At 53.0% G+C, this 22,717-nt stretch overlaps 1 protein-coding gene across 1 annotated transcript in view; it reads left to right on the forward strand.

The window, feature by feature from the left end:
* The window catches only part of COL22A1 (collagen type XXII alpha 1 chain), a 200,874-nt gene extending 191,537 nt beyond the window's left edge, over window positions 1–9,337 (forward strand). Inside the window, exons 60-65 of the mRNA XM_068983408.1 lie at window positions 388–432; window positions 2,298–2,477; window positions 4,049–4,115; window positions 6,555–6,737; window positions 8,809–8,886; window positions 9,147–9,337. Coding sequence (XP_068839509.1) covers window positions 388–432; window positions 2,298–2,477; window positions 4,049–4,115; window positions 6,555–6,737; window positions 8,809–8,886; window positions 9,147–9,337 — 744 coding nt within the window. The remainder of the gene's footprint in view (window positions 1–387; window positions 433–2,297; window positions 2,478–4,048; window positions 4,116–6,554; window positions 6,738–8,808; window positions 8,887–9,146) is intronic.
* The last annotated feature ends 13,380 nt before the right edge of the window (window positions 9,338–22,717 follow it).

Genomic DNA, 22,717 nt, shown 5'->3' on the forward strand with positions numbered 1-22,717 from the left:
TTATGTCCAGCTTTGCTCCCCATGGTCCTTCCCCACCCAGCAGCATGATGTCAGTTTCCAGCTCAAGCCGCAGCTCTGTCCTCCCCTCGCTCCATCAGCAGAGAAGCTCCGGCCCTGGTCAGGATGAGCAGGGGCAGGGGTGAGAAGGGGTAGGGGAGACAGGTAAAGGCTTTTGGAAAAGATCGCTGGCACATGTGAAGCACTGGGGAGAAAATGTGGCATGTTTCAGGAACTGCCAGGCGAGGGTGATGGGTGCATAAGAGAGGGGGTTATGACCAGGCAAGAGCAGGACTCTTGGAGGAGCCCCTGTCCTCCACAGGCAGCAAGGACTAAGAAGAGCAGAGATGCCCCTGGTGAAGTAACTGCCCTCCTTTGCTTTCATTGCAGGGGGCGCCTGGGAAGCCAGGAGAGCCAGGACTCAGAGGAGAAAGGGTGAGTGGGACACGTGGTCACGTGCAGGCGACCTTCCCGGGGGCAAGGGGCCTGTGTCCAGGGCTTTAGGAAGCTGCCCACCCAGGGGGCAGCTTGCGGGGGCTTCCCTGTTCTCTTTCCCCCTTCAAAAGTCATGAGCCCACAGCAGGAGGTTTTTCCCCTTGTTGGGGTTTTGTTGTGGTTTTCATGGTTGTTATTTTAAGAAGTAAAATCATTGCAATTACACATTCAGAGGCAAGCAAGCCCAGACTTTGACAAATCTCCCCGTCTCCTCCCCGTGTGCAAAAGCCTGTGCATGACATGCTTGGAGCCCGAAGTGCCAATTTGCCAAGAACCAGCTTTGTCCCTGGAGGTGACAAGGGAACAGATTTTCCCATAATGAATCGTCTTGGCACTGTGCTCAGAAAGCTTTTCTTTACATTGCATTCCTCCAAAAAAAAAAACAAAAAAAAAACAGCAGGGTAAAAAATCAATTCTGTTTTGGAAGAAACACTGGTGGACGGAGGGGGCGTTCTCTCACCCATAACAACCGCTGTTCCCTCCAGAGAAATTAAACAGTCTTCCACGTGGCCGGCTGTCACAGGGTCCCGCTGCTGCCTGACATGGAAGGCACTGCCACCCCATACCCGCCCTGGGTTTTTTTCCGTGGTCCCACAAAGAGTTTATCTCTGCTTTCCTTGCAAGTTGGACAGGTGTGGACTGGTTTCCCCCGCAGACCAGAGAGAAATGGAAGCCAAGAGGTCAAGGATTCTCACCCCACCTCGATCTCTCACCCTTCTCCTTCCCAGTGACTGTGACTCATGGTTGTTGGCCCCTGGGGATGGACCCAGGGGCTGGGGCTGTGGCCGCAAAGACAGTGAGGGTCCTACCAGCCAGGAGCTGGCCGGAGCTGCCACATGCTGGAGTTTCGGTTGGGAGCCGGGGAATTCAGACCATGAACCTTCTCTAATACTTAATCAATAGAAGCATCTCTAATACCCAGTCAATAAAGGAAGTTGCCTTCCCCCATTAAGTGGTTTCGTGGAAGGTTGCCAGACAGCGGTCAGGCTCCTCACACCTTCCGCTCTGGAACATTTGAAATATGGGACAGGTCCTCTCACCGCAGACGGATGTAGAGACGTGGAATAAATAGGAAACACTGTACCACAGGCCTTGGCACTGAGATGCATGAAAGGGACCCTTCCAGATCCCCACACTGGAGACCACCCACGGATGACAACGCCCCCATAAAACCCATCACGTGGGAGAAATTTAGGAGACCCTCCTCAGATCTGGCTGCATTTATTTTTTACCTCACTGTTCTTACTGTTTCTGTTGAAAAGTGATACAGTTAAACAATGTAAATTGAAAAAGAAACAAGTGAGTGGAGTGTAGACTAGGTGCCCATCCAGCCCGCTTTTCTTGGGGCTGTCACTATACACTTGCGTGTATCTTTCTGGAACCCTTGTGCTCAGAACCAGGTGGGCGTGCACGTGTAAATATGCACGTAGCTTTTATGTAAACCCCCAGAACCTATCAGACTTTCTCCACCACTCTTTACGCTTTTCCACATAAGCATGTATGTGGCAGCTGGTTTCATCACCGCGCTGGCCTTCTCTGCTGGGAGGAGACGAGACTGGGATCTGAAAGTCAGAGTCGGCGTCTCGTCCCCTGCAGACCTCCTGTGTGACATCGGGGTGCAGCTTTGTCCGTCTGGGCCCTGAGTCCTGTCTGCGCCAGCGTGGCGTCACGGGCCTGTAGGACTGAAGTCTCCTCTCCCAGACTGAGGACATGGGGCCGGGGGTCCCTCCTGCAGCCTGGGGCATGTCCGGCCTGGGGGTGCCTTCTAAGCCTTTGCTCACTGACGCTCTTCTTGCCTCCTCTAGGGAGATCCTGGCATCAAAGGTGACAAAGGCCCTCCCGGTGGAAAGGGCCAGCCTGGTGACCCTGGGATCCCAGGCCACAAGGGTCACACAGGCCTCATGGGCCCCCAGGGGCCACCTGGGGAGAATGGGCCAGCCGGTCCCCCGGGGCCTCCGGGCCAGCCAGGATTTCCAGGGTTAAGGGTAAGCATGCGGGCAATGCCTCAAACTTGAGGCTCCTCTGGGTCTCAGGGGAAGCCAGAGAGGTGTGTGGGCTCCAGAGGGGCCAGGTTGCAGGTACTGGTGACCTGTGTGAGCCAGGGCTGACCCCTGCTTGTCCTCTGTGAGGCTGCCCTCCCATCCCTCCCAAAAGGGACGAGGATGCCTCTCTCCCAACAGGCTGGCTGTGATGGTTAAGTGAAATGATGCACATGGCTTATGAAGGGCTTGAGGATAGAGTCCCTCTGTCCCCGTGGTCCAGGCTTCACTCCTGGGTGGTGATGCTGTTTGCCCAGGACTCCATGCAGCAGGCAGTCGAGAAGATGCAGAGGCTCCCAGTGACCTGAGCTTCCCCATGGGGATGGCTCCCTCCCCGTCCATCCGGAGTCTGGCTCTACTCTCCCTCCTGTCTGCTGTCTGGGGTGCTTGGTCTTCCTTCTGGGTCTAGCTTTTCCCAAAAGGAAAAGCTTGTTGAGAGCAGTTTGTTTTTTCTCTGAACACAGTATTCCTTGAGGCCGAGCTCTTAACTTGACACAGTCTTGCAACACAGGGACAGGCTGGCTGTAGTGTGTCGGGGAGAGCTTGGTGGGCCGGTCCCTGGGGGCTGGTTGCCAGGCCCAAGTGACCTCCCCACCCCGGCTCTGCAGCCTGCGTGGTCCTCAGGGGCCCCTCCTGAGGCCTGCCTGCTCTGAGGCTCTGGCCCTGTCCCCACGGGGCTCTGCAGTCAGCCTGGATTTCACCCCCTGGAGAGGCCGGGCAGCCAGGTGCTGTCCCTCAGCCAGGTGTGGGTGCTGGCAGACTCAGTGGGCTTCCAGAGCGCCCCCACCCACCGAGTCTTTGCCGGGTGTCCTGCTGCTCTGGGTAGTAATGGGAATTCTGGGAGTAAGATGAAAGGTCATTGGCCAGAAAGGAAAAAAGGGAAATAAGACCGTAAGCCTGATGCTGGGGCTGCAGCAATGAGCACAGTAAGCCCCTCCACCCTTGGGAGTGGACACCTCCCTGAAGGGCTCTGACGACCAGGGAGGAGCCCAGCATGGCATGAGGTCTGCTCTCACGGATCCCTCTAAGAGCTGCATATCGCCATGGGGGCCTGGAGGCAGGGCTCTGCTCTGCTGACCGCTCATCGTTTGTGTGAGTAGACACCATGCGGGGCCAGTGGGGCAGGCCAGACACCAGAGCCGCCAAGTGGCCAGTGGGAGGACAGCAAGCCCGAGATAGCGCGGGGCAGCCTGTGAGCTGGCCCTGCAGGTTGGCGGACTTCAGCCCAGAGAGACTCAGAGCCAGGCCTCCTGGGTCCAGGGCTGGGGAGGGGGTTTGTGCAGGAAGGAGAGGGAGCAAGGGCTTCAGGGAAAAAGGCATCCAGGTCGCCATGCAAGACGCAGTGATACTGCCTGCGTGGCGGGTGGTGGGGAGACGGTTCTAGGTGTTAAAGGGATTGGACTCGGGAGCTGTGGTCTGCGTGGCTGTGGCCGTCTTGGTTTCCTGAGCGCTCTGGGTCTCGGGAGGCAGGCGGTCCTGGGAAGGTGAGTAACTCCGCCTTCCCTCCCTCCTCCCAGGGCGAGTCTCCATCCATGGACGTCCTGCGGCGGCTCATCCAAGAGGAACTGGAGAAACAGCTGGAAAGTGAGTCGCTGGCTTTTTCACAGCATCGGGTCCTAGATGCTGTGTGAGCCTGGGCGGTAGTCCGTTTGCTCCGCCTTCGGGACCTCTGCAGCTTGGCTCGGGAAAGGCAGCCTCCGGGCAGCTCCTGCAGAAGTCAGCACAGAGGCGCATCTTGTGGACTCCCACCAGCCTCTTCTGACACAGATCCTGCTCCTAGCTGCTCTTTGGGGACGCTTGAGCTGTGGCTGCTTGATTACCTCCAGGAAGGGGAGCTCACCACCTGCAGAACCAGCCTTGTGATGAGCACTTATCCATGCCTTCAGTTGTTTATCTAATCAACAAGGAGCTCTGGCAGGCCTGTGATGGCTCTTGTAGAACTCAGCCCAGAACAGGAGACAGAGACAGACAAGGTGACTTCGGTATTTAGTGTGACATGGAGGACACGGAAGAAGACAGGGAAAGTACCTCAGATAGCTCAGAGGGTGGGGAGCAGGTGAGGGAAGGCTTCCTGGAGGAGGGGCCATGGGAGCTAAAACCAAGTACCAGACCCCAGACCTTAGACACAGCATGTGCAGAGACCCTAATGGGAGCTGGGACACACTGTGCTTTCAAGGAACTAGAATCCTTGCAATTCTCCTGTATAGGATTTACTGTGAAATCCCAGTCTTGCATGGGCCCCATACAGAGGTGCTCAGGAAGGGAGGGATGGGGAGGTAATAGTCATAGTACCAGCTTGTACGTCAGGTGGAGTTCTCAGAACCCACATGTGTTTACTGGCATAAGGAAGCCTCTGTGAGCTCTTGAGCCATGGATGAGGGTCAAATCAGAGATGCTAAGTAACCTGCCCAAGGCTGCAGAGCTGGTGAGTGTCTGACCAGGGTTTGCGTGCAGGCAGCCGGGCTACAGAGTCCAGGCTCTTAGCCACTGCATCCTCTCCCATCTCACCTCTGCCTTCCCTCTGTGTTGGAAACTGTTAGGAGAAGAAAGTCACAGACCACTCTGGGCTGGGGAAGATCAGAAGCCCGCCATCATTCCCAGGCATGGGTGGGCAAAGGGGAAGGGCATGTTTATTCACATGATCAGGTCTCAGACAGTGAAATTTTCCTCCTGGCACATTCGCGACCCTGCAGTGGGTCTGTGGACGCAGCACGGAACACGATGACTCTCTCACTGCCCTCGTGGGGTGTCCAGGCGAGTGAGCGTGGTCCGTCTCCCTGCCCAGGAGAACCAGAGACTGTTCCCTGGAGAGGACAGCACAGAGCTGGGCTGGTGGTAAGGAGGGTGAAGAACGGAAGGATCCCAGAGGCTGGAACGGTGACTCCCGCCGGGCAGGGCGGTCCCAAGGTCTCCCGGGTGCAAGCATCCCTATCTACAGCCTTTCGTCTGGGTGTTAGATTTGTCGGGCACACGAGGAGTTTCTCGCCCCTGGGCAGAGATGTGTCCTGTTTTGAATGAGTTCAGATGGAGCATCTGCTGAGCTGAGTCCTTTCTTCTAAACAGTCTTGGGAGGAGGAAGCATCAGAAGCATCTGCTCCACGTTCAAGATGAGAGCATCCGGGCTGTGAGCCCAGCAGCTGTGTGCCTGGGTCTGTGGTGCACGCCCCTCCCGCTTCCTCAAGTGGGAGGGTGGGGAAGGGGCTGCTTGGGAGCCCCCCACCAGGCTGTCAGAAGACCCGACTCTGCTTTGGTTTTACCACTGAGACCCAGGAGGTCGTCAGCATTGCCTCTCTGGGCTGGTCACGCCCCCTGCCAGGTGAAGGGCTTGGCCTGATTGTCTGGAAAACAAAGGAAGAGCCCCGGTGGGCTGTGTATTCCCAGTGCAGTAGGAAGGCATGGAGGCCAGCGACTGGACCTCTGGGGTTTGGAATCATCCTGCGATCTTCACACACCTAAGGATCATTAATGACATCACGTCCAGCCCTTCATTTATAGATGAGGAATTCCACACTTAGGAGAAGTCCCTAAGTTGCTCTGTGTAAGCCACTGAAGTCTCAGCCTCCCCCACTGGCCTCAGTTTCCCCACCCTGCGAGTTGCAACAGTTTCTGCCGCTGCTGTCATTGCTGCCTCGAGGGGAGCATCGACATCCACGCACCACTTAGGTCTCATGCCGGGGCTGTCGTGATGCCTCATCTCATCGGCTCCATCCTCCCACCAGCCCAGTGGGTTTAGACTTGTTTCATTGCCCCCGTTTTGCAGAAAAGGCAGCAAAGGCTAAGAGAGGTCAGGTGGCTTGCCCAGGGCCACACCGCCGGCAGTGGTGGCACTGGGACCCCAGCCCAGCCGCCTGGCTCCGGAGCAGCGTCCACACGGACACGCACCCTGCAGCGCGCTCTTGGTGTGTCTCTGTCGCTGCTCTTTCCCAGCTTTTACTGCCTCGAGCTTTGCAGTGTGCTGCTGGCCCGTCTTTGGTCCTTTATCCCTTCTTCATGAAATATCTCTCTGTTTTTCCTGCTCCACAGCCAAACTCGCCTACCTCCTGGCCCAGATGCCCTCTGCGCACACAAAGTCCTCTCAAGGCAGACCCGGACCCCCAGGGCCTCCTGGAAAAGATGGACTTCCAGGTCGGGCAGGTCCCGTGGGGGAGCCAGGAAGGCCAGGGCAGGGGGGTCTGGAGGGACCCTCTGGCCCCATAGGTCCCAAAGGTGAGTGAGGAGCTGGGAAGAGGTGCTTCGTAGAGAAGGACCCAGCGTGCACAGCACATGCTCCGTTGAATATGCAGGAGTCCGCCCGTTCCCCGCCCCTGCAGCCTGCTAACACCCTGTGTGTTGACCTCGTGCCGTTTCTTCATCTGCCTAAGAGGGTTTCATACTTGACGTTTTTGCAAAATGATGCTTCTGCCAGGAGGAGTGAGTCTGTTTCCTCTTCCCATCTTGGCCGGTCTCCGTCTCCACTGCCCATGGTCTGGGGAGTATGCAGGATGTCTCCTCTTTTCCCTTTCAAGAAGTCACTGAGGAATAAGGCATTTACTCTCCAGGCAAACAGGCATTAGATGCCTGCTGTACATGGGCTTCCCTGGTGACTCAGGAAAGAATCCGCCTGCAGTGGAGGAGACCAGGGTTTGGTCCCTGGGTTGGGAAGATCCCCTGGAGAAGGGAACGCCAACCCACTCCAGCATTCTGGCCTGGAGAACTCCATGGACGGAGGAGCCTGGCGGGCAACAGTCCGCGGGGTTGCAAAGACTCGGACGTGACCAGGCAACTAACGCTGTTCCATGGGAATAAAGTGGTTTGAGCTAAAGCTGGACGTGGCTGCCAGCTCTCCAGCTCTCAGGGACATACCTGACCTGGACATGGCTGTGCTGGACACAGCGAGCCTCTCCTGCAAGGCACAGTGCCTGGCGCCGTCAACAGCGCCCCGTGCATGGAGGAAGGCATTGTCTTTGCAGGCAGATAGATGTGGAAGGGCGGGGAAGGACCTGGCCCCAAATTCAGCAGCCTGGCCGTTCACCCCTTCTGTCCGGCGAGGAATAAGCACGGGGGAGGGGAGAGGCAGTGCTGTCGTCTCAGCTGCCACGTCTCTCTCCTTCACCCTTCCATTCCTTAATCGTTTTTGGCGGGGGTGCACCCTGGGATCTTAGTTTCCCGACCAGGGATTATTGAACCCACACCCTAGGGAGTGAAAGTGCAGAGTCCTAGCCACTGGACTGCTTGGAAATTCCCCCTTAATTCTTCGTTCACTGAGAAACATCACCTTGTAATGTTTCTCCTTCTGAACTTTTTTAAAGTTTGCATCCAAGTCTGTCTTCTGTTGGTTCATGAAACAAAAATATAGTAGCTAAAAGCCAATAAGAGAGCATAAAGCATAGAAAAGTCAGACTGACAGAAGACTGACCAAATGTAGTAACCATAACAATAGATAACAGTGGCCTGAAATCTCCATGAACGGGCAGAATCTCCATGTGGATTATAAAAGAAAACCTTATACACTACATATGGGAGATATTCTGGAGACAGTGTATCAAAGAAAAGGAATGATGGGGAAAAAAAGCTGAGAGTTTAATCAAGTTTGTATAGTATTAACCCCAACTCCTCCCTGGTCTCAGATATCCTCCTGGGGGAATGAACCCTCTTTCTTCTGAACATGTTAGAGTTTTACATTCCTGTGATGGTTAAGACTTATACCTGATTCTGCTTCATATTAGAATGTTCTTTGTGTCCTGTGTCGCCTGTCTTAGAATTCACGCTTCTCGACAGTAGGGCTGCGTCTTGTGTATGCTCAGGTTTGTTTGTGACCCAGCCCGTCCTAGACAGAGGCTCAGATGGAATGCTTTGCGAACACGGGGACATGTAGGCATGTGTCAGTGGGTGTGTGTGGACATATGTGTTTGTGTAGGAGAGAGTGTGGACATTTGGGTGTCTGTGTTTGACGTGTTTATGATGTATACATATTTGTATAATATATGTGTGAAGGTACATATGTGCCTCTGTCAATGGGCAGTTATCACATTTGAGTGAATGTTTACGTGTACATATGTGTGAGCAAATGTTTTGGAGGGGGTGTCTGTTTTGGTGTTCACATGGGCATATTTCTGAGTGCAAGTGTATGCTTGAGTGTGAGTGTGCATGAATGAGTGTGTGTGTGCATGAATGAGTGTGTGAACAGGAGCGAGGCGTCTGACACAGTGCTGGCCTTCCCCCCAGCCCCGTGGTGGGCTCCCTCCCGCCACCACCATCGTGAGTCTCCACCATCAGAAGTGCGTGTTTTTCTCACCAGGTGAACGAGGAGCCAAAGGTGACCCGGGCGCACCTGGAGTTGGCCTCCGAGGCGAGATGGGACCCCCCGGGATCCCAGGTGGGAGAGGCTGGGCTGGAGTCTGGGGCAGGGGAGGGGCCAGGCCCCAGGGTGTCTGATGCAAAGAGCAGCCATCTGCCTGCACGGTGTCCACGGGGACCATTCTCATCTCTCCAGGCAGGGCGCCCAGACCGTGGGGTGTTTGCTCTGAGCCTGAGGCATCCTCAGCTTGCTACTGAATGAAAATAGTGACATCAGGGCTCGTGTGTGCTCCGGAAGGAAGGTGACCCACCGTCTCTTTCTTTTGCTCCTTGGTCCAGGTCAGCCCGGGGAACCCGGCTATGCTAAAGATGGACTTCCCGGGAGTCCCGGGCCTCAAGGAGAGACAGGACCGGCTGGACACCCCGGCCCCCCGGGTCCCCCCGGCCCCCCAGGCCAGTGCGACCCCTCGCAGTGTGCCTACTTCGCCAGCCTTGCTGCTGCTCGACCCGGTAACGTGAAGGGCCCCTAGAAGATGCTGGAATGCCAGGAGACACTGGTGGATTTCTGAAACTTGAACGCACAGCCCGATGGGAAGCCAGAGGTCTTGAGACATTTCAGCCATGTGGTTTTTGTTTTTCTTTCTTTCTTTTGTCTTTTTTTTTTTTTTGCCTTGTTTTTCTTAAGAGACCTCAACATTATTAAAACCAACAGATGCTGCCGGTCGGTCAGATTATAATATTATTATTGTTTATTATTATTGTTATTTCATATGGTAATGCTTTTTGAGTTTTTCCCCTCTGCTCCGAAGTTGGGGAAACCTGATTCATGATGCAGAGAACATTTCTTGTTCTCCTGATGGCCCCCGATTGAAGTGTAGCTGCCAATTCTAAGGAAACTCTCGGTGCTATGAAACCCTGACCGGACACTTGCCAAACTTACCTCTTTCCTCAAAAGGAAACTTTAAGAAAATGAGGACAATGGGCTTCTATTCTTGGTCGTGCCCAGAGGTCACCCAGGGAGAGATTAGCTGACAGCTGCTGCTTCCCAGGAGAAGTAAGTGGAGCAGAAGGAGGAGGAAGGTGCGAACATGCAGCGCAGCCTCTGCTCTGCGTGGCGGGTGCACGCAGCAGTGGGCAGGTCCGTCCTCTGGGAGCGGCTCAGCACCTCCAGGTCCCAAGCCTGCAGAAGGGAGACTCTGCACACGGCTGGAGGCCACTTCCTGGAATCTCGCAGCGTCTGCACCAAAAATGTGGGAGCTGACACAGCAAAAGATGCCCCTGTGTGTTCACTTGGCTTCTGAGCCATGGATAGGCTCCTCCGTGCCCCTCTGTTGGTTTCACCCACTTTCATTTTGAAATAAGAGGGTCCAGAGACCACTCCTGTGTGTCTGATGCCAGTCAGTTGGCCGGGGTGCTGGCCAGAGGCGGGAAGCATGTGTCTCCAGCTTCTGGCGTTGAGTGTATGTTTGTGAATGACTCGCCCAGCTCAACAGGTGCTCAATAAATCTGAGTTTCCTTTTCTTTTGCTTTCCGTGATGGTTCCTTCCTTATCACCAGCATCTGCCCCCATGTGGACCCCTTGAGGGCAGGGAAGCGTCATTTTCCCTGGGGAGCACAGAACAAGCCACCATTCAGGCCATGTGCTCAGTGCGTGTGTGTGAGCAAGAGTGTGTCACCTGGCCCTTTCCTGGACCCTGAGCCAGGGCAACTCCTAGGGGTGTGGACCCTGCAGCCTCAGGGGGACAGGCCTCCCCACGTGCTCACAGCAGATGAGGGTGGGCATGAAGGATCCAGGCCTACAGCTCTGTTTCGGGGCAGCTTGGGGGCCATTTCCAGCCCCCTGGCCAAGGACCACCATTGTGATGGGCGCCATCATCCATCATCACCTGTTACCACCCTGGGGCCGGTGCAGTGAGAGTGCAGACCACGGTAGGAGTCACCCCACGACCCCACCCTGACCTAACACCCGCACCCGGCCGCACACCCGCACCCAGCTGCACACCCGCACCCAGCCTCACACCCGCACCCGGCCCCATGTCCACAACCCTGGCCTCACACCCAGATGCCTGGCCTCACACCCGCACCGCCAGTCTCACACATGCACCCGACCTCACATCTGCACCTGGCCTTACAACCATACCCCTGGCCTCACACCCGAACCCTGGCCTCACACCTGTGGGGCAGCTCTGAGAGCCCATTGGCTTCGGAGTCACCTAACGCGTGGATGAAGCCCCAGCGTGTGAGTGAGGGAAGAGGAAGTCACTTCCGTTAGTTCTAAACTGAAATGGATAGAAACCCCGGGTGCTTGGAGGGTGGGACAGAAAGTTCCAGATCATAGACACACCAGCAGAGTCAGGAGAACTTCCAACAGACCTTTGTTTCAATACCTGCTGTGCACAGGCAATGGGGCCTCACACGAGCTATCACGAGCTGCTTCCACCTGGAAACAGAGCAGATGCCACAGCGCATGGCCAGAGGGGCCGGGACAAACCACAGTGGGCTCCCAGGTCATAGTTTTCGTCTCCAAGATGGGACCTGCCTGGGGCCACGAGCGGTGGTGTGGGCACTGGTCCCAGATCTTGTGCGTGCATGCGTGTTCAGCTGCTCAGTCATGTCTGACTCTTTGACCCCATGGCCTGTAGCCCTCCAGGCTCTTCTGTCCATGGGATTCTCCAGGCAAGAATACTGGAGTGAGTTGCCATTTCCTCCTCCAGGGGATCTTCCCAACCCAGGGACAGAACCCGCGTCTCCTGCATTGCAGGTGGATTCTTTACCTACTGAGCCACCTGGGATGTCAGATCTCAAGACCTCCAAAGATGAGATGCTTCCTCCTCAGAGTCTGAGGATGCTCAACTGTGTTTGGAAGGGACAGAGTGTGGGAATAAGTGGTCCAGATAATTAGGTCCCAGCCTGCTATCTCTGGTATTTTCCAACCAACCCTCAAATTTCTGCCTGCTGATGGCTGCAGCCCAAGGCCCCATCTCCGTGAGCTTCTGTTCTTTTCTTGGAATGCCCTGAGGGAGGTGCAGGAGAGTTGGTTCTGATCCCCAGAAGGAACAGTTATCTGAATATCTAGCCTCGTTTAGATATTTGATAAATGATGACAGACCAGGGGCTTCCCAGAGACCCCCCCAGAACCTGGGCTTCTCCTATGAGGAACCAGTAATAAAAGCTCACCTCTCTTCCAGCCAGAGGTGGGCAGCAAGCAGGAGTGGATTCAGCCACACTGGTCTCAGCTTGGAAACATTCCGTCCTCTGCTCAGGGCACAACAGTGACTGTTACTGGAGGCATGTTGGAACCTTCCTGATCAGCAGCCTTCCCCTTCTGGGAGCGAGGATTTGCGAGAACATCCATGGATTGAGTTCAGTCCAGCTTCAGGGCAGATCTGCCCCTGGTCAGCTGTTAATCAGCGACCCTCACTTCTGGTCCCTCGTGAGCTGTCCAAGTGAGAAGGTCCCCTCGGCAGTGCAGCTGTACAGCCTGGGGATGCCAGCTGCATCATTGAATAGCCCACGTTTCCATTTCCTCCTTTGTGAAATGAAAGGACTTCGCAGGATTTCAGGGGGTGAGGGTGCGTACTTCCCTGGTGGCTCAGAAGGTAAAGAATCCACCTGCAATGCAGGAAACCTGGGTTCGATTCCTGGGTCAGGAAGATCCCCTGGAGATGGGAATGGCTATCCACTCCGTATTCTTACCTGGAGAATTCCATAAACAGAGGAGCCTGGCGAGCTACACTACATGGTGTCGCAGAGGGTCAGACACGACTGAGCGACTGACGCGTCCAACTTCTTCACAAGATGTCTATGAGGCTCATTTTTTTCTTGCAGCTTTATTAAGATACGATTGACATGTATAATGGTATAATTGTAAGGTGTGCAACAGAATGATTTGATAGGTGTATGTTTTGAAATGATGACCACAAGAAGGTGCTGCTGCTGCTAAGTCATTTCATTCATGTCCGACTCTGTGCGACCCCACAGACGGCAGCCCACTAGGCTCCCCCGTCCCTGGGATTCTCCAGGCAAGAACACTGGAGTGGGTTGCCATTTCCTTCTCCAGTGCATGAAAGTGAAAAGTGAAAGTGAAGTCGCTCAGTCGTGTCTGACTCTTTGCAATCCCATGGACTGCAGCCCACCAGGCTCCTCCATCCATGGGATTCTCCAGGCAAGAGTCCTGGAGTGGGGTGCCATTGCCTTCTCCGACAAGAAGTTGCATTAACACCTAAAAGCAGGGCACATGAATCCGTCCCTTACAACATCTCATTTTGTCTTCCATCAAGAGCAATTGAGGGATTTCCTGGTGGTCCAGTGGCTACAGTAGTTGGCTACAGTTCATGGGGTCGCAAAGAGTCGGACACGACTGAGCAACTTCACTTTCTTTCACTTTCCAGGGGCTGACACTCTGCACTCCCAATGCAGGGGCCCTGGGTTAGATGCCTGGTCAGGGAACTAGATCCAAAATGCCACAACTTAAAAAAAAAAACAAACAAGATTCCACATGCTGCAACTAAACTCTTGTATGCTGCAAAAAGACACAGCACAGCCAAATAAATAAATATATAGAAATAAATGCTTTTAACAAAGAGAGTGATTGAGTCCGCTTTGCTCATCTGTTTACAGTAATCCAAGTAGAGAAACTTTTCAAACCGAATATTTGCTTTATATTTGGCTTAGTTTTCAAAGCATATTCCCTTAGGTTTAGATCCAACCAGTCCATCCTAAAGGAAATCAGTCCTGAATGTTCATTGGAAGGACTGATGCTCAAGCTGAAACTCCAATTCTTTGGCCATCTTTTGTGAAGAACTGACTCACTGGAAAAGACCCTGATGCTGGAAAAGATTGAAGGTGGGAGGAGAAGGGGATGACAGAAGATGAGATGGTGGGATGGCATCACCAACTTGATGGACATGAGTTTGAGGAAGCTCCAGGAGTTGGTGATGGACAGGGAGGCCTGGCGTGCTGCAGTCCATGGGGTTGCAAAGAGTTAGACACGACTGAGCGACTGCACTGACTATGTGTCCTGTAACACATCTCTGAGGGGCTGGGCTTGGCTCTGTCTCCCCATGGTAATTCAGAAACAGTGGCAGAACTGCGAATCCACCTATCCCAAATCACACACACAGCTCGTGTGTCAAACTCACTGCGGGACCACACGGAGGCATCCAGGGGGCTGGAAGCTGCAGCCTTGACCCAGGCCACCTTGTCTTCTTGCCCTGGTGTTTTCTCATGATGAACTGCTTTCTCCTGGCTCTGTGCAGAGGCGAACTCCAGATGTACGTTTAAAAGAACACTCCCGTGGGGGAAAGGGGATGCCACTTGTTCAGTTACTAGAAGGCGGCAGGCGGCCTTTCTGGCTCGTCGGCATATGGTTGGGGAGATGCTGTTTCAGGGCAATCATTTTGTAGCCCTCCTATCCTTTGCAGCTGGGAACATCTAGCTTCAGGTTTCTTTTGTGGTGGTATTTTATGAAGCCAGGGTTCCAAGTGTGTGCCTATATACAGGAAGTTATTAAAACCATTGGCAAACCACAAATCTGGCTAGGAGGTTCACCGGGGTGGGGTGGGGGAGAGCGTGGAGTAAGGGATGTTTTTCTTGTCAAGACACTGGAGTCCTGGAAAGGTGCATAAGACGAAGCAGCGGCAGACTCACACTGCTGACTGCTAGGCTGATTTCCCGTTTCAGCAGCTCCTGTCCTCACCTCACAACACTGATGTTTGGAGAGGGAGTGAGCCGAGGAGGCCAGCCCTGTTCTGAAAGACACCCTGGCAAGGAGGCCATGTCCTGGCGGTGTGACCTCTGAGGACTTCGTTAACCAAGATCCTTTGTGTGGAACAGCACTGTGGCTGTTGCCATGGAGACGCTGGAGTGGTGGGCTGACCCAGTCTCACCTTGATTCCCTTGCAGAATATTTCCCGTAGTCAGGGAAGAATGGAGAACTTGGCAGGAATTAAGCCAGCCAGCTGCCACTCAGGGCACATCTGACCCTTCGATGGTCTGAGCGTGTGGGGACCCTACAGGCAAAGGACACGGCAGAAACCAGGCTGCAGGACCTGTGTCCAGTCTCAGGAGGGATGCTGGCTTCTTTATGCTTAGCAGATGTGGTGCCAGGCACTTTGGATGGCAAGCCGAAAGAACGCAGGCCCATCTCATGGATGGAGGTCGCAGTCTGGGAGATTTAAGGCAATTATATATCATCGTATGTATGTAATTATTTCCATGACACTATTTCTGGGCAACACAGAGGGAGACAGACATACAAGAAGCAGAGCCTTGCAATTCAATCTTATCAGCACTGTGGAAGAGAAATCTGCAAAGATTATGGAAGACTCCACGATAAAAAAAAAAAAAAAAAATCAGCATTATCTGAGAATGCTGGCACCCGCCATGTGCCCGCAGCCTTGCTCCCTTTGTCTGACAGCCATCGTCGGGGCAGGTGTCCCAAGCCTTGTTTTATAGGTGAGAACAGGGGGACTAGGGAGGTATGGCGACTTCCTCCAGGTCTCCTGGCAGCGGCAGGTCAGGCGCGTCCTGGTGTGGACGTGGGCTCCTGGGGCCCTGCCCCTTCACTGGCCGCCCATCAAATGGGGGGCAGGCCTGGGTCCCTGCAGACTTCTCTTCATTGTCGCTCGATCTCCCAGCAAACTGGCAGTTCTTTTCTATGAGTAACTGCCCTGGGGAAACTTGGATTCTACTTTTCATCCTGTTTCAGGAGACAAGTGTGGTCTGGTCTGGACGGAGGTCTGCAGAGATGAGCTGTCTCAGACGTGAGGAGTCCCGTGGGACAGACATCCCCCACCCCCAGTTTGGGCTCCTTTGGGGAATGTGGGTCTCACGGGATGGAGTCGGGACACACAGCGCTCCCGGCCGTCCCGCCTGCCAGCCTGCAGTGAGGGGTCGGGAGGCCGCTCAGGAGGAATTAAACCCACAGTGGAGCAACAGAGAACACTGGTCTGGACCTAAACCCTGATGTAAAGAGAGCTGGTGACATTTCACCTGGCGGGAGGATGCAGGGGCCGCCTAGCGAATCCAGGCGCCAGAAGGAGAGCCCAGGAAAGGCACGGGCGAGCCAAGTTAGGAGGGAACGGATGTAAGTACCTGGTCTTCAGCGCCTGGCCCCGTCCTGAAGTTCCAGGAGCTGTGGAGAAGGGGGTCACACCATGGCCCCCGGTCAGGCTGGGAAAGCTGTGCATCTCCAATCTCTGACAATCCAGCCTCTCTCCCTCAATTCTAGAGGCTGACTGTCTCCTTTTTCTCCCCTCCTGGAGTCTCTGCCCTTCTCGGTCTCCTTCCTGGCGTGTTCTACATGGGCAGCCTTGGGTTTTTGAGATTGCTAGCTGGGCCCTCCCTTGCCTTTTCTCTCCCACCTCCTCCTTGCTTTCTCTCTTTGCCCTCCTCCTCCTCTTCCCTCCCCTTCCCAGCACCCGCCACCCTCTCCCCTCTCCCCTCTCCCCTGCTCTCACCCTGAGCCTCCTCCTGGGCTGACCTTCTTGGAAGCTTCCAGCTTCACGGGCCCTGTTCTCATTCCTGGATGCTCCATGCCCAAGAGGAGCAGCCTCAGTTCTCTGGGCGGTGGTGGGGGCCCAGGGGGTTTATTTATCCAGCGGGTGGAAGGGCTCTTCCACCCCAGGGTAGGGGGTCTCCCCTGCAGAGAATCATGGAGTCCTCCAAGCCCCCATGCCTGGACCACCCTGCAGCCTCATGTTCACTGCAGGAGGATGTGGGATTCCCTTCCACTGGAGCCACACAGTTGGCTTTGCCCCCTTAAGTCGGAGCTAATTCTGTTGCAGAGTTAGGTGAGGGTTTCTTTGGCCTCTAGGAAAAAAGCAGAGCTCTTGGCTTTGTTTGTTGGAGTGGATGCTCGTCACGAGCTTTTCCCCGTTTAGAATCCATCTGTTAGCGCCTCTGCTCTGGAAGGCTCACAAAGCTGGTCATTAACAGACATATTCTCTGTGTCTGGAATCTTAGCGGACCTGATGATTTCCTTCTACATAAGCCTTTCGGGACTGATGGAGGGAGAAGGGGCTTCCTCCCCATCTCAAGTTGGTCCAGCCTCCTCCTCTCTGAGGCCACCCCCTCCCCCAGCGAGGAGGCCTGTCCTTCTGAGTTCTGACGTGCGGCCACTCCCAGGCTCCCCATCTGGAAATTTCTGAGTCCACTCCCAGATTCAGGAGACACAGGGGTTCACCTGCACCCCCCCACTGCTCCCCTTAGGCAGGCCAGCATCTGATCTCCTCTGGTTGGTGGGGCAAGGGTTGAGGCCTGGCCTCAGGGGCCTCTCTGGCCCCAGCTCTTAGGATTGCAGCCTTCAGTCCATCCCAGTGGCTGCCACACCGAGACCTTCAGGGCCACGTGTCCTGCCCTTCTGGGCACAGGGTGGCCCCTCAGCCAGGACACCCGGCGGTCTCCACTCCATTCTCTGCCCCACCTTGAGGTCCCCCCAGCCTGTCCTCAGGGTCCACTCAGGCTTCAGCGGAGCCTGGAGCCTCCACTGGGGTCCCGTTGGGTCAGCCATGCCCGCGAGGGCTCTGGGAGAGGCTGTGGCTGCCGACTCCATGGTAAGGCGGGCGCTCTGGGTACTGATGCCTGTGGGCTCCGGTCCCCGGCCCCGCTCTCCACTGCGCAGCTTGCCACAAGCCTCAGAAGCATCCTCCATACTAGGGACACGGGTTTGCTGCCCCTTCCACCAGGGCCACACTGTGCTGAGAAGGAAGCTGGAAGCTGGGGGTGTGGGGGCTCAGCACACATCCGCCTGGCTCCTCCCGGCCGGCCGCCTCCCTGGTTGGGAGATCCCGTTACTTTCAGTTCTTTGGATCCCTGAAGACCACTATCAGGTGGGAACCCCAAAGTCTTCTCTTCTCTCTGGACCAAACATCCTCCCCCCCAGGCTGTGTGCCCAAGGAGGGCTTTCTTCTGTCAACTACAAACTGGCACCTACCAGGGACACTTGCCATCTACCTACCAGGATTAAATCATGTGATGCTGCAGCTGCTGACCTCCAACACCCCTAAAGGAGCTCAGGGCAGAGAGCAGAAATGAGGTGCTCTGTGTTCCGGAAAGTCACAGGACAGGTCTTCAGAGAGATATTCTCAAGAACTGATTGTATGAGCCCGGTTCTTGCATCTCCTCATATCTAGAAAAGCATTAAAACTGTTCACGGTGATGCCCGCTCCTGGTGACTAGTGGAAACCTTCTGCAAAACATATGTGCTCAATCACATGTATTCCTTGTTCACCAAAATCACATATATACTGTCCTCCTCCCCAACCTCTTTGGAGCAGTTTCTCGGAGTTATCTGAGGAACTGTCTCCCAGGCTGCAGTCCTTATACTGCCCCACATAAAACTTAACTTGCAACCCTCATTTGTGCATTTTTTTAGCCGACACTTCCATGATGGGTTTTGGGAGTTATCAGCAGAGTGGTGCAGGAGAGGGTGAAGCTGTTTTTAAATTCACTTACTTATTCTGGGCTCCACTGGGTCTTCGTTGCCGTGCGTGAGCTTTCTCTAGTTGCAGAGCGTTGAGGCCACTCTAGGTTGCGATGTGTGGGCTGCTCCTTGTGGTGGCTTCTCTTGCTGCAGATCACAGCCTCTAGGGCACGAGGACTTCAGTAGTTGTGACCTGTGGGCTCAGTAGTTGTGGTCACAGGCTCTAGAATGTGAGCTCAATAGCTGTGGCTCAGGGGTTTAGTTGCCTTACTACATATGGGATCTTCCTGGACCAGGGATCGAACCTGTGACCCCTGTGTTGGCAGGCAAATTACCCACTGGACCACCAGAGAAGTCTCTGAAGCTTTTTTTGAAGCAAACTCTGAGCTGTGTTCTGCTTCCTGATGTTCTCCTGGACGGGCCATCTGGGGACAAGGATGCAAAGGTGACGGCAGAGGGGCAGGGCTTTCTTACCCAGTCAGTATCCTGGGTCCCTCTAGTCCAAGACCAAAGAGAGAAACTGCACATCTTTCAGCAGACAAGAAAGGGCAAGAGGCAGCTGCAACTGCGACTGAGCCACATCAATACGTATAATGTTCACAGTCAAGCCCCAGTACAGGTGGGCTTGTTATCCCATTTTATGGATGGTAACACTGGGGCTCAGAGATGTTAGACACTGAAAAAGAAAGTACTTTACTCATTTTCACGGAGCCAGTCAGCAGAGGATTCAAATGGAGGCAAAAATGACTTTTCTCTGCAGCCAGCATGTTGCTCTTAATTTTATTTTTCATTTATTTCTCAGCATTTGACAGTGACTGAAAATCATTTAACCACTTGCACTTGATGCTAGCACGTAAAAAGTGCACATCCATAAAAAATGCATTTCTTTATGGATCTGTGGATACTGCTGAACGTATATTTGGGCTATGATATTTTCAGCTAACTTTGTGGGTTAAAGCCAGGCTTAGTGCCTTTAGGCTGCAGCTCTGTCTATATATTTATGGTTTATATCTTATCAGAAAGCAGTTATTAACTTCATAAGGTGCCATTTTAGACACAAGAGATACAAGAGTTAAAAAGTAATTATTGTTGTCCTCAAGAAAGATTTATTCTGGTGGGGAGATTATATATATATATCGAGAGAGAGAGAGAGAGAGAGAGAGAGAGAGACTGTAATTCTCTAGGGAGGATACACATGCACTCCATAAAAAGATATTTAAAAGAACCACAAATAAGATAGAATGAGTAACATGATAGAGTACCTATCTTAGGAAGATTGGAGGAAAGATCTCTGCCAAGACTGCATTTGAGATGAAAAGAGGCAGCTGAGCATAGGCCTGGGAAGGAGGAGAAGGACTCCCAAGCTGAAGGCGTGTGCAAATGTCCTGTGGCAGGAAGCAGGATGTCACGTTTGCAGGATCCTGAATGAAGGGTCTGCAGAGGAGAACAAAGAGCTGAAAGAGGTAGGCATCTGCTCAGGAAGACCTTCAGGGACTGAATAGAGGGCTTGGCTTTTCCTCTAAGAGTAAGGAAAGCCCAAGGATCCTTAGAAATGTTCTGTTCACAAATTTGGGAAAGGAAGGTGGGGGGTGGGGTGGAGAGATGAGGTAGGGGTGTTGCAGTAATCCAGGTGAGGAGGATGGGCTGGGTGCAGGGTGGCAGCCATAGAGGTGGTGGAACCAGGGCTCTTTGGAGGCACTACTGAAGGACATCACTGATGCAAGGTGTGTGCAAGGCACGGGGGTACCCATTTCTTGGCCCGAGTGTTGGGTGGTGAAGGAGACGTTGGCTGAAACAAAGATGTCGTAAGTGTGGGAAACAATGCAGTGTGGTACCAATGGTTCTGTTTTACAAAGTTTAGCTTGGGATGCCCAAAGATCCTAAGAGAGGATGAACCTGGAAGATGAACCTGGACTTCAGAGAGGAGATGCCACTGAAGACGTAACTGTGAGTGTCGTTAGCATAGAGACGGTGTCTCTGGTTGTGGCAATGAACGCACCGTCTTCCCATGTGCATTTCCCTCCAAGAAAAAGAGACTGAGCCCGTGCATCGAGACTCCTGACTCCTGGAGATTCTAGAGGAGGAGGGGCCCAAAGAAAGCCTGGGAAAGGTGCAGTAGCGTAGATGGAAGCCAGCCTGTTTCATGTCGAGCAAGCCCAGAGTACAGAGTTCTCGTAAAGAAGTGGGGGTCAGCCATGGCCACAGCTGCTGAAAGCCAGGAAAGGCAAGGAGAGAGGGTGGGTTATTGGCCACGTGAAAGTGGCCTGAGGGTTGTTCAGGGCAATTTCAGAGCAGTGATGGGTCTGAGTACCCAGCTCAGCCTATGAGGGTCACATCAGAAGTGAGGGCATGGAGACAGTGATACAGAGAGCTTCTTGAGTAATTTTGTTGAGAAGAAGAGCAGAGAGGGATATGGGATGGACAAATCTCTGTATCTGTATCTGTGCTTATAACTACACCTATCAGTAAATATCCAAATATACCTATCTGAATTATATACCTATAGATTATATTTATCTTTATCTAAATTATATTTAAATCTAAATTATAAACTTATATGTATAAATTTACATATATTGGATTGGCCAAAATTTTCTTATCTTTCTGTAAGATACTAAGGAAAAACTTGAAGAAATGTTTTGGCCAACCCAATATTTAAATTCAGTATCTAGGAGTACAAGTTCATTCCCTTCAATTTTTCCAGACTTACTTTTCCCCCCAGGGTGTGCTGCCTGTCCATTCGCTTTGCTCTTAAAAATGAGGGTGAATGAGGATTTTCTATCTTTGTAGGGCCTGCAATGTGCCCAAGCCCTAGACCATGTCCCACTGCAAAATGAGGAAGGGTGAGTGGACAGTGCACAGACTTCAGGTTTCTTGCAAAGCGAGGCAGCAAGGAGTTCCTCACAGGTAAATGGAGGCTGAACATGGAGCATCTTGATACAGGCTGGTTGCTGTTGTTCAGTCGCTAAGTTGTGTTTGACTCTTTGTGACCCATGAACTGTAGCTCACCAGGCTCCTCTGTCCTTCACTATCAGCCAGGGTTTGCTCAAATTCATATCCATTGTATCAGTGTTGCTATCTAACCATCTCATCCTCTGTCACCCCCTTCTCCTCCTGCCCTCAATCCTTCCCAGTGCCAGGGTCTTTTCCAATGACTTAGCTCTTCCTATTAGGTAGTCAAAGAACTGGAGCTTCAGCATCAATCCTTCCAATGAAGATTCAACGTTGATTTCCTTTAGGATTGACTAGTTTGATCTTCTTGCATTCAAGGGACTCTCAAGAGTCTTCTCCAGTACCACAATCCAAGAGCATCAATTCTTCAGTGCTCATTCAGTGCTCAGCCTTCTTTATGGTCCAAATCTCACATCTGTACATGATATTGGAAAAACCATAGCTTTGACTATATCAGTATGAGGTTTTTATTCTGCAGGTAATAAGAAGCCAGGAAAAGTTTTTAATAAGATTGAGCAATGTATGTCAAGGCTGTATATTGTCACCCTACTTATTTAATTTATATGCAGAGTACATCATGAGAAATGCTGGACTGAAGGAAGCACCAGCTGGAATCAAGATTGCCGGGAGAAATATCAATAACCTCAGATATGCAGATGACAACACCCTTATAGCAGAAAGTGAAGAAGAACTAAAGAGCCTCTTGATGAAAGTGAAAGAGGAAAGTGAAAAAGTTGGCTTAAAGCTCAACATTCAGAAAACTAAGATCATGGCATCTGGTCCCATCACATCATGGCAAATAAATGGGGAAACAGTGGCTGATTTTATTTGGGGGGGGCTCAAAATAGATGGGGAAACAGTGGAAACAGTATCAGACTTTATTTTGGGGGGCTCCAAAATCACTGAGAATGGTGATTGCACCCATGAAATTAAAAGACGCTTACTCCTTGGAAGGAAAGTTATGACCAACCTAGATAGCATATTCAAAAGCAGAGACATTACCTTGCCAACTAAGGTCCGTCTAGTCAAGGCTATGGTTTTTCCTGTGGTCATGTATGGATGTGAGAGTTGGACTATAAAGAAAGCTGAGCACCGAAGAATTGATGCTTTTGAACTGTGGTGTTGGAGAAGACTCTTGAGAGTCCCTTGGACTGCAAGGAGATCCAACCAGTCCATTCTGAAGGAGATCAGCCCTGGGATTTCTTCGGAAGGAATGATGCTAAAGCTGAAACTCCAGTACTTTGGCCACCTCATGTGAAGAGTTGACTCATTGGAAAAGACTCTGATGCTGGGAGGGGTTGGGGGCAGGAGGAGAAGGGGATGACAGAGGATGAGATGGCTGGATGGCATCACTGCCTTGATGGACATGAGTCTGAGTGAACTCCGGGAGTTGGTGATGGACAGGGAGGCCTGGCGTGCAGCGGTCCATGGGATCGCAAAGAGTCGGACATGACTGAGCGACTGAACTGAACTGACTGAATGTGGTTCGGCCTGGGTTTCAGAACACGAGTTGTTCACTATATGTTAAGTCCAT

The sequence above is a fragment of the Capricornis sumatraensis genome, chromosome 11 (genome assembly GCF_032405125.1).
Source record: "Capricornis sumatraensis isolate serow.1 chromosome 11, serow.2, whole genome shotgun sequence".
Lineage (NCBI taxonomy): Eukaryota > Metazoa > Chordata > Mammalia > Artiodactyla > Bovidae > Capricornis > Capricornis sumatraensis.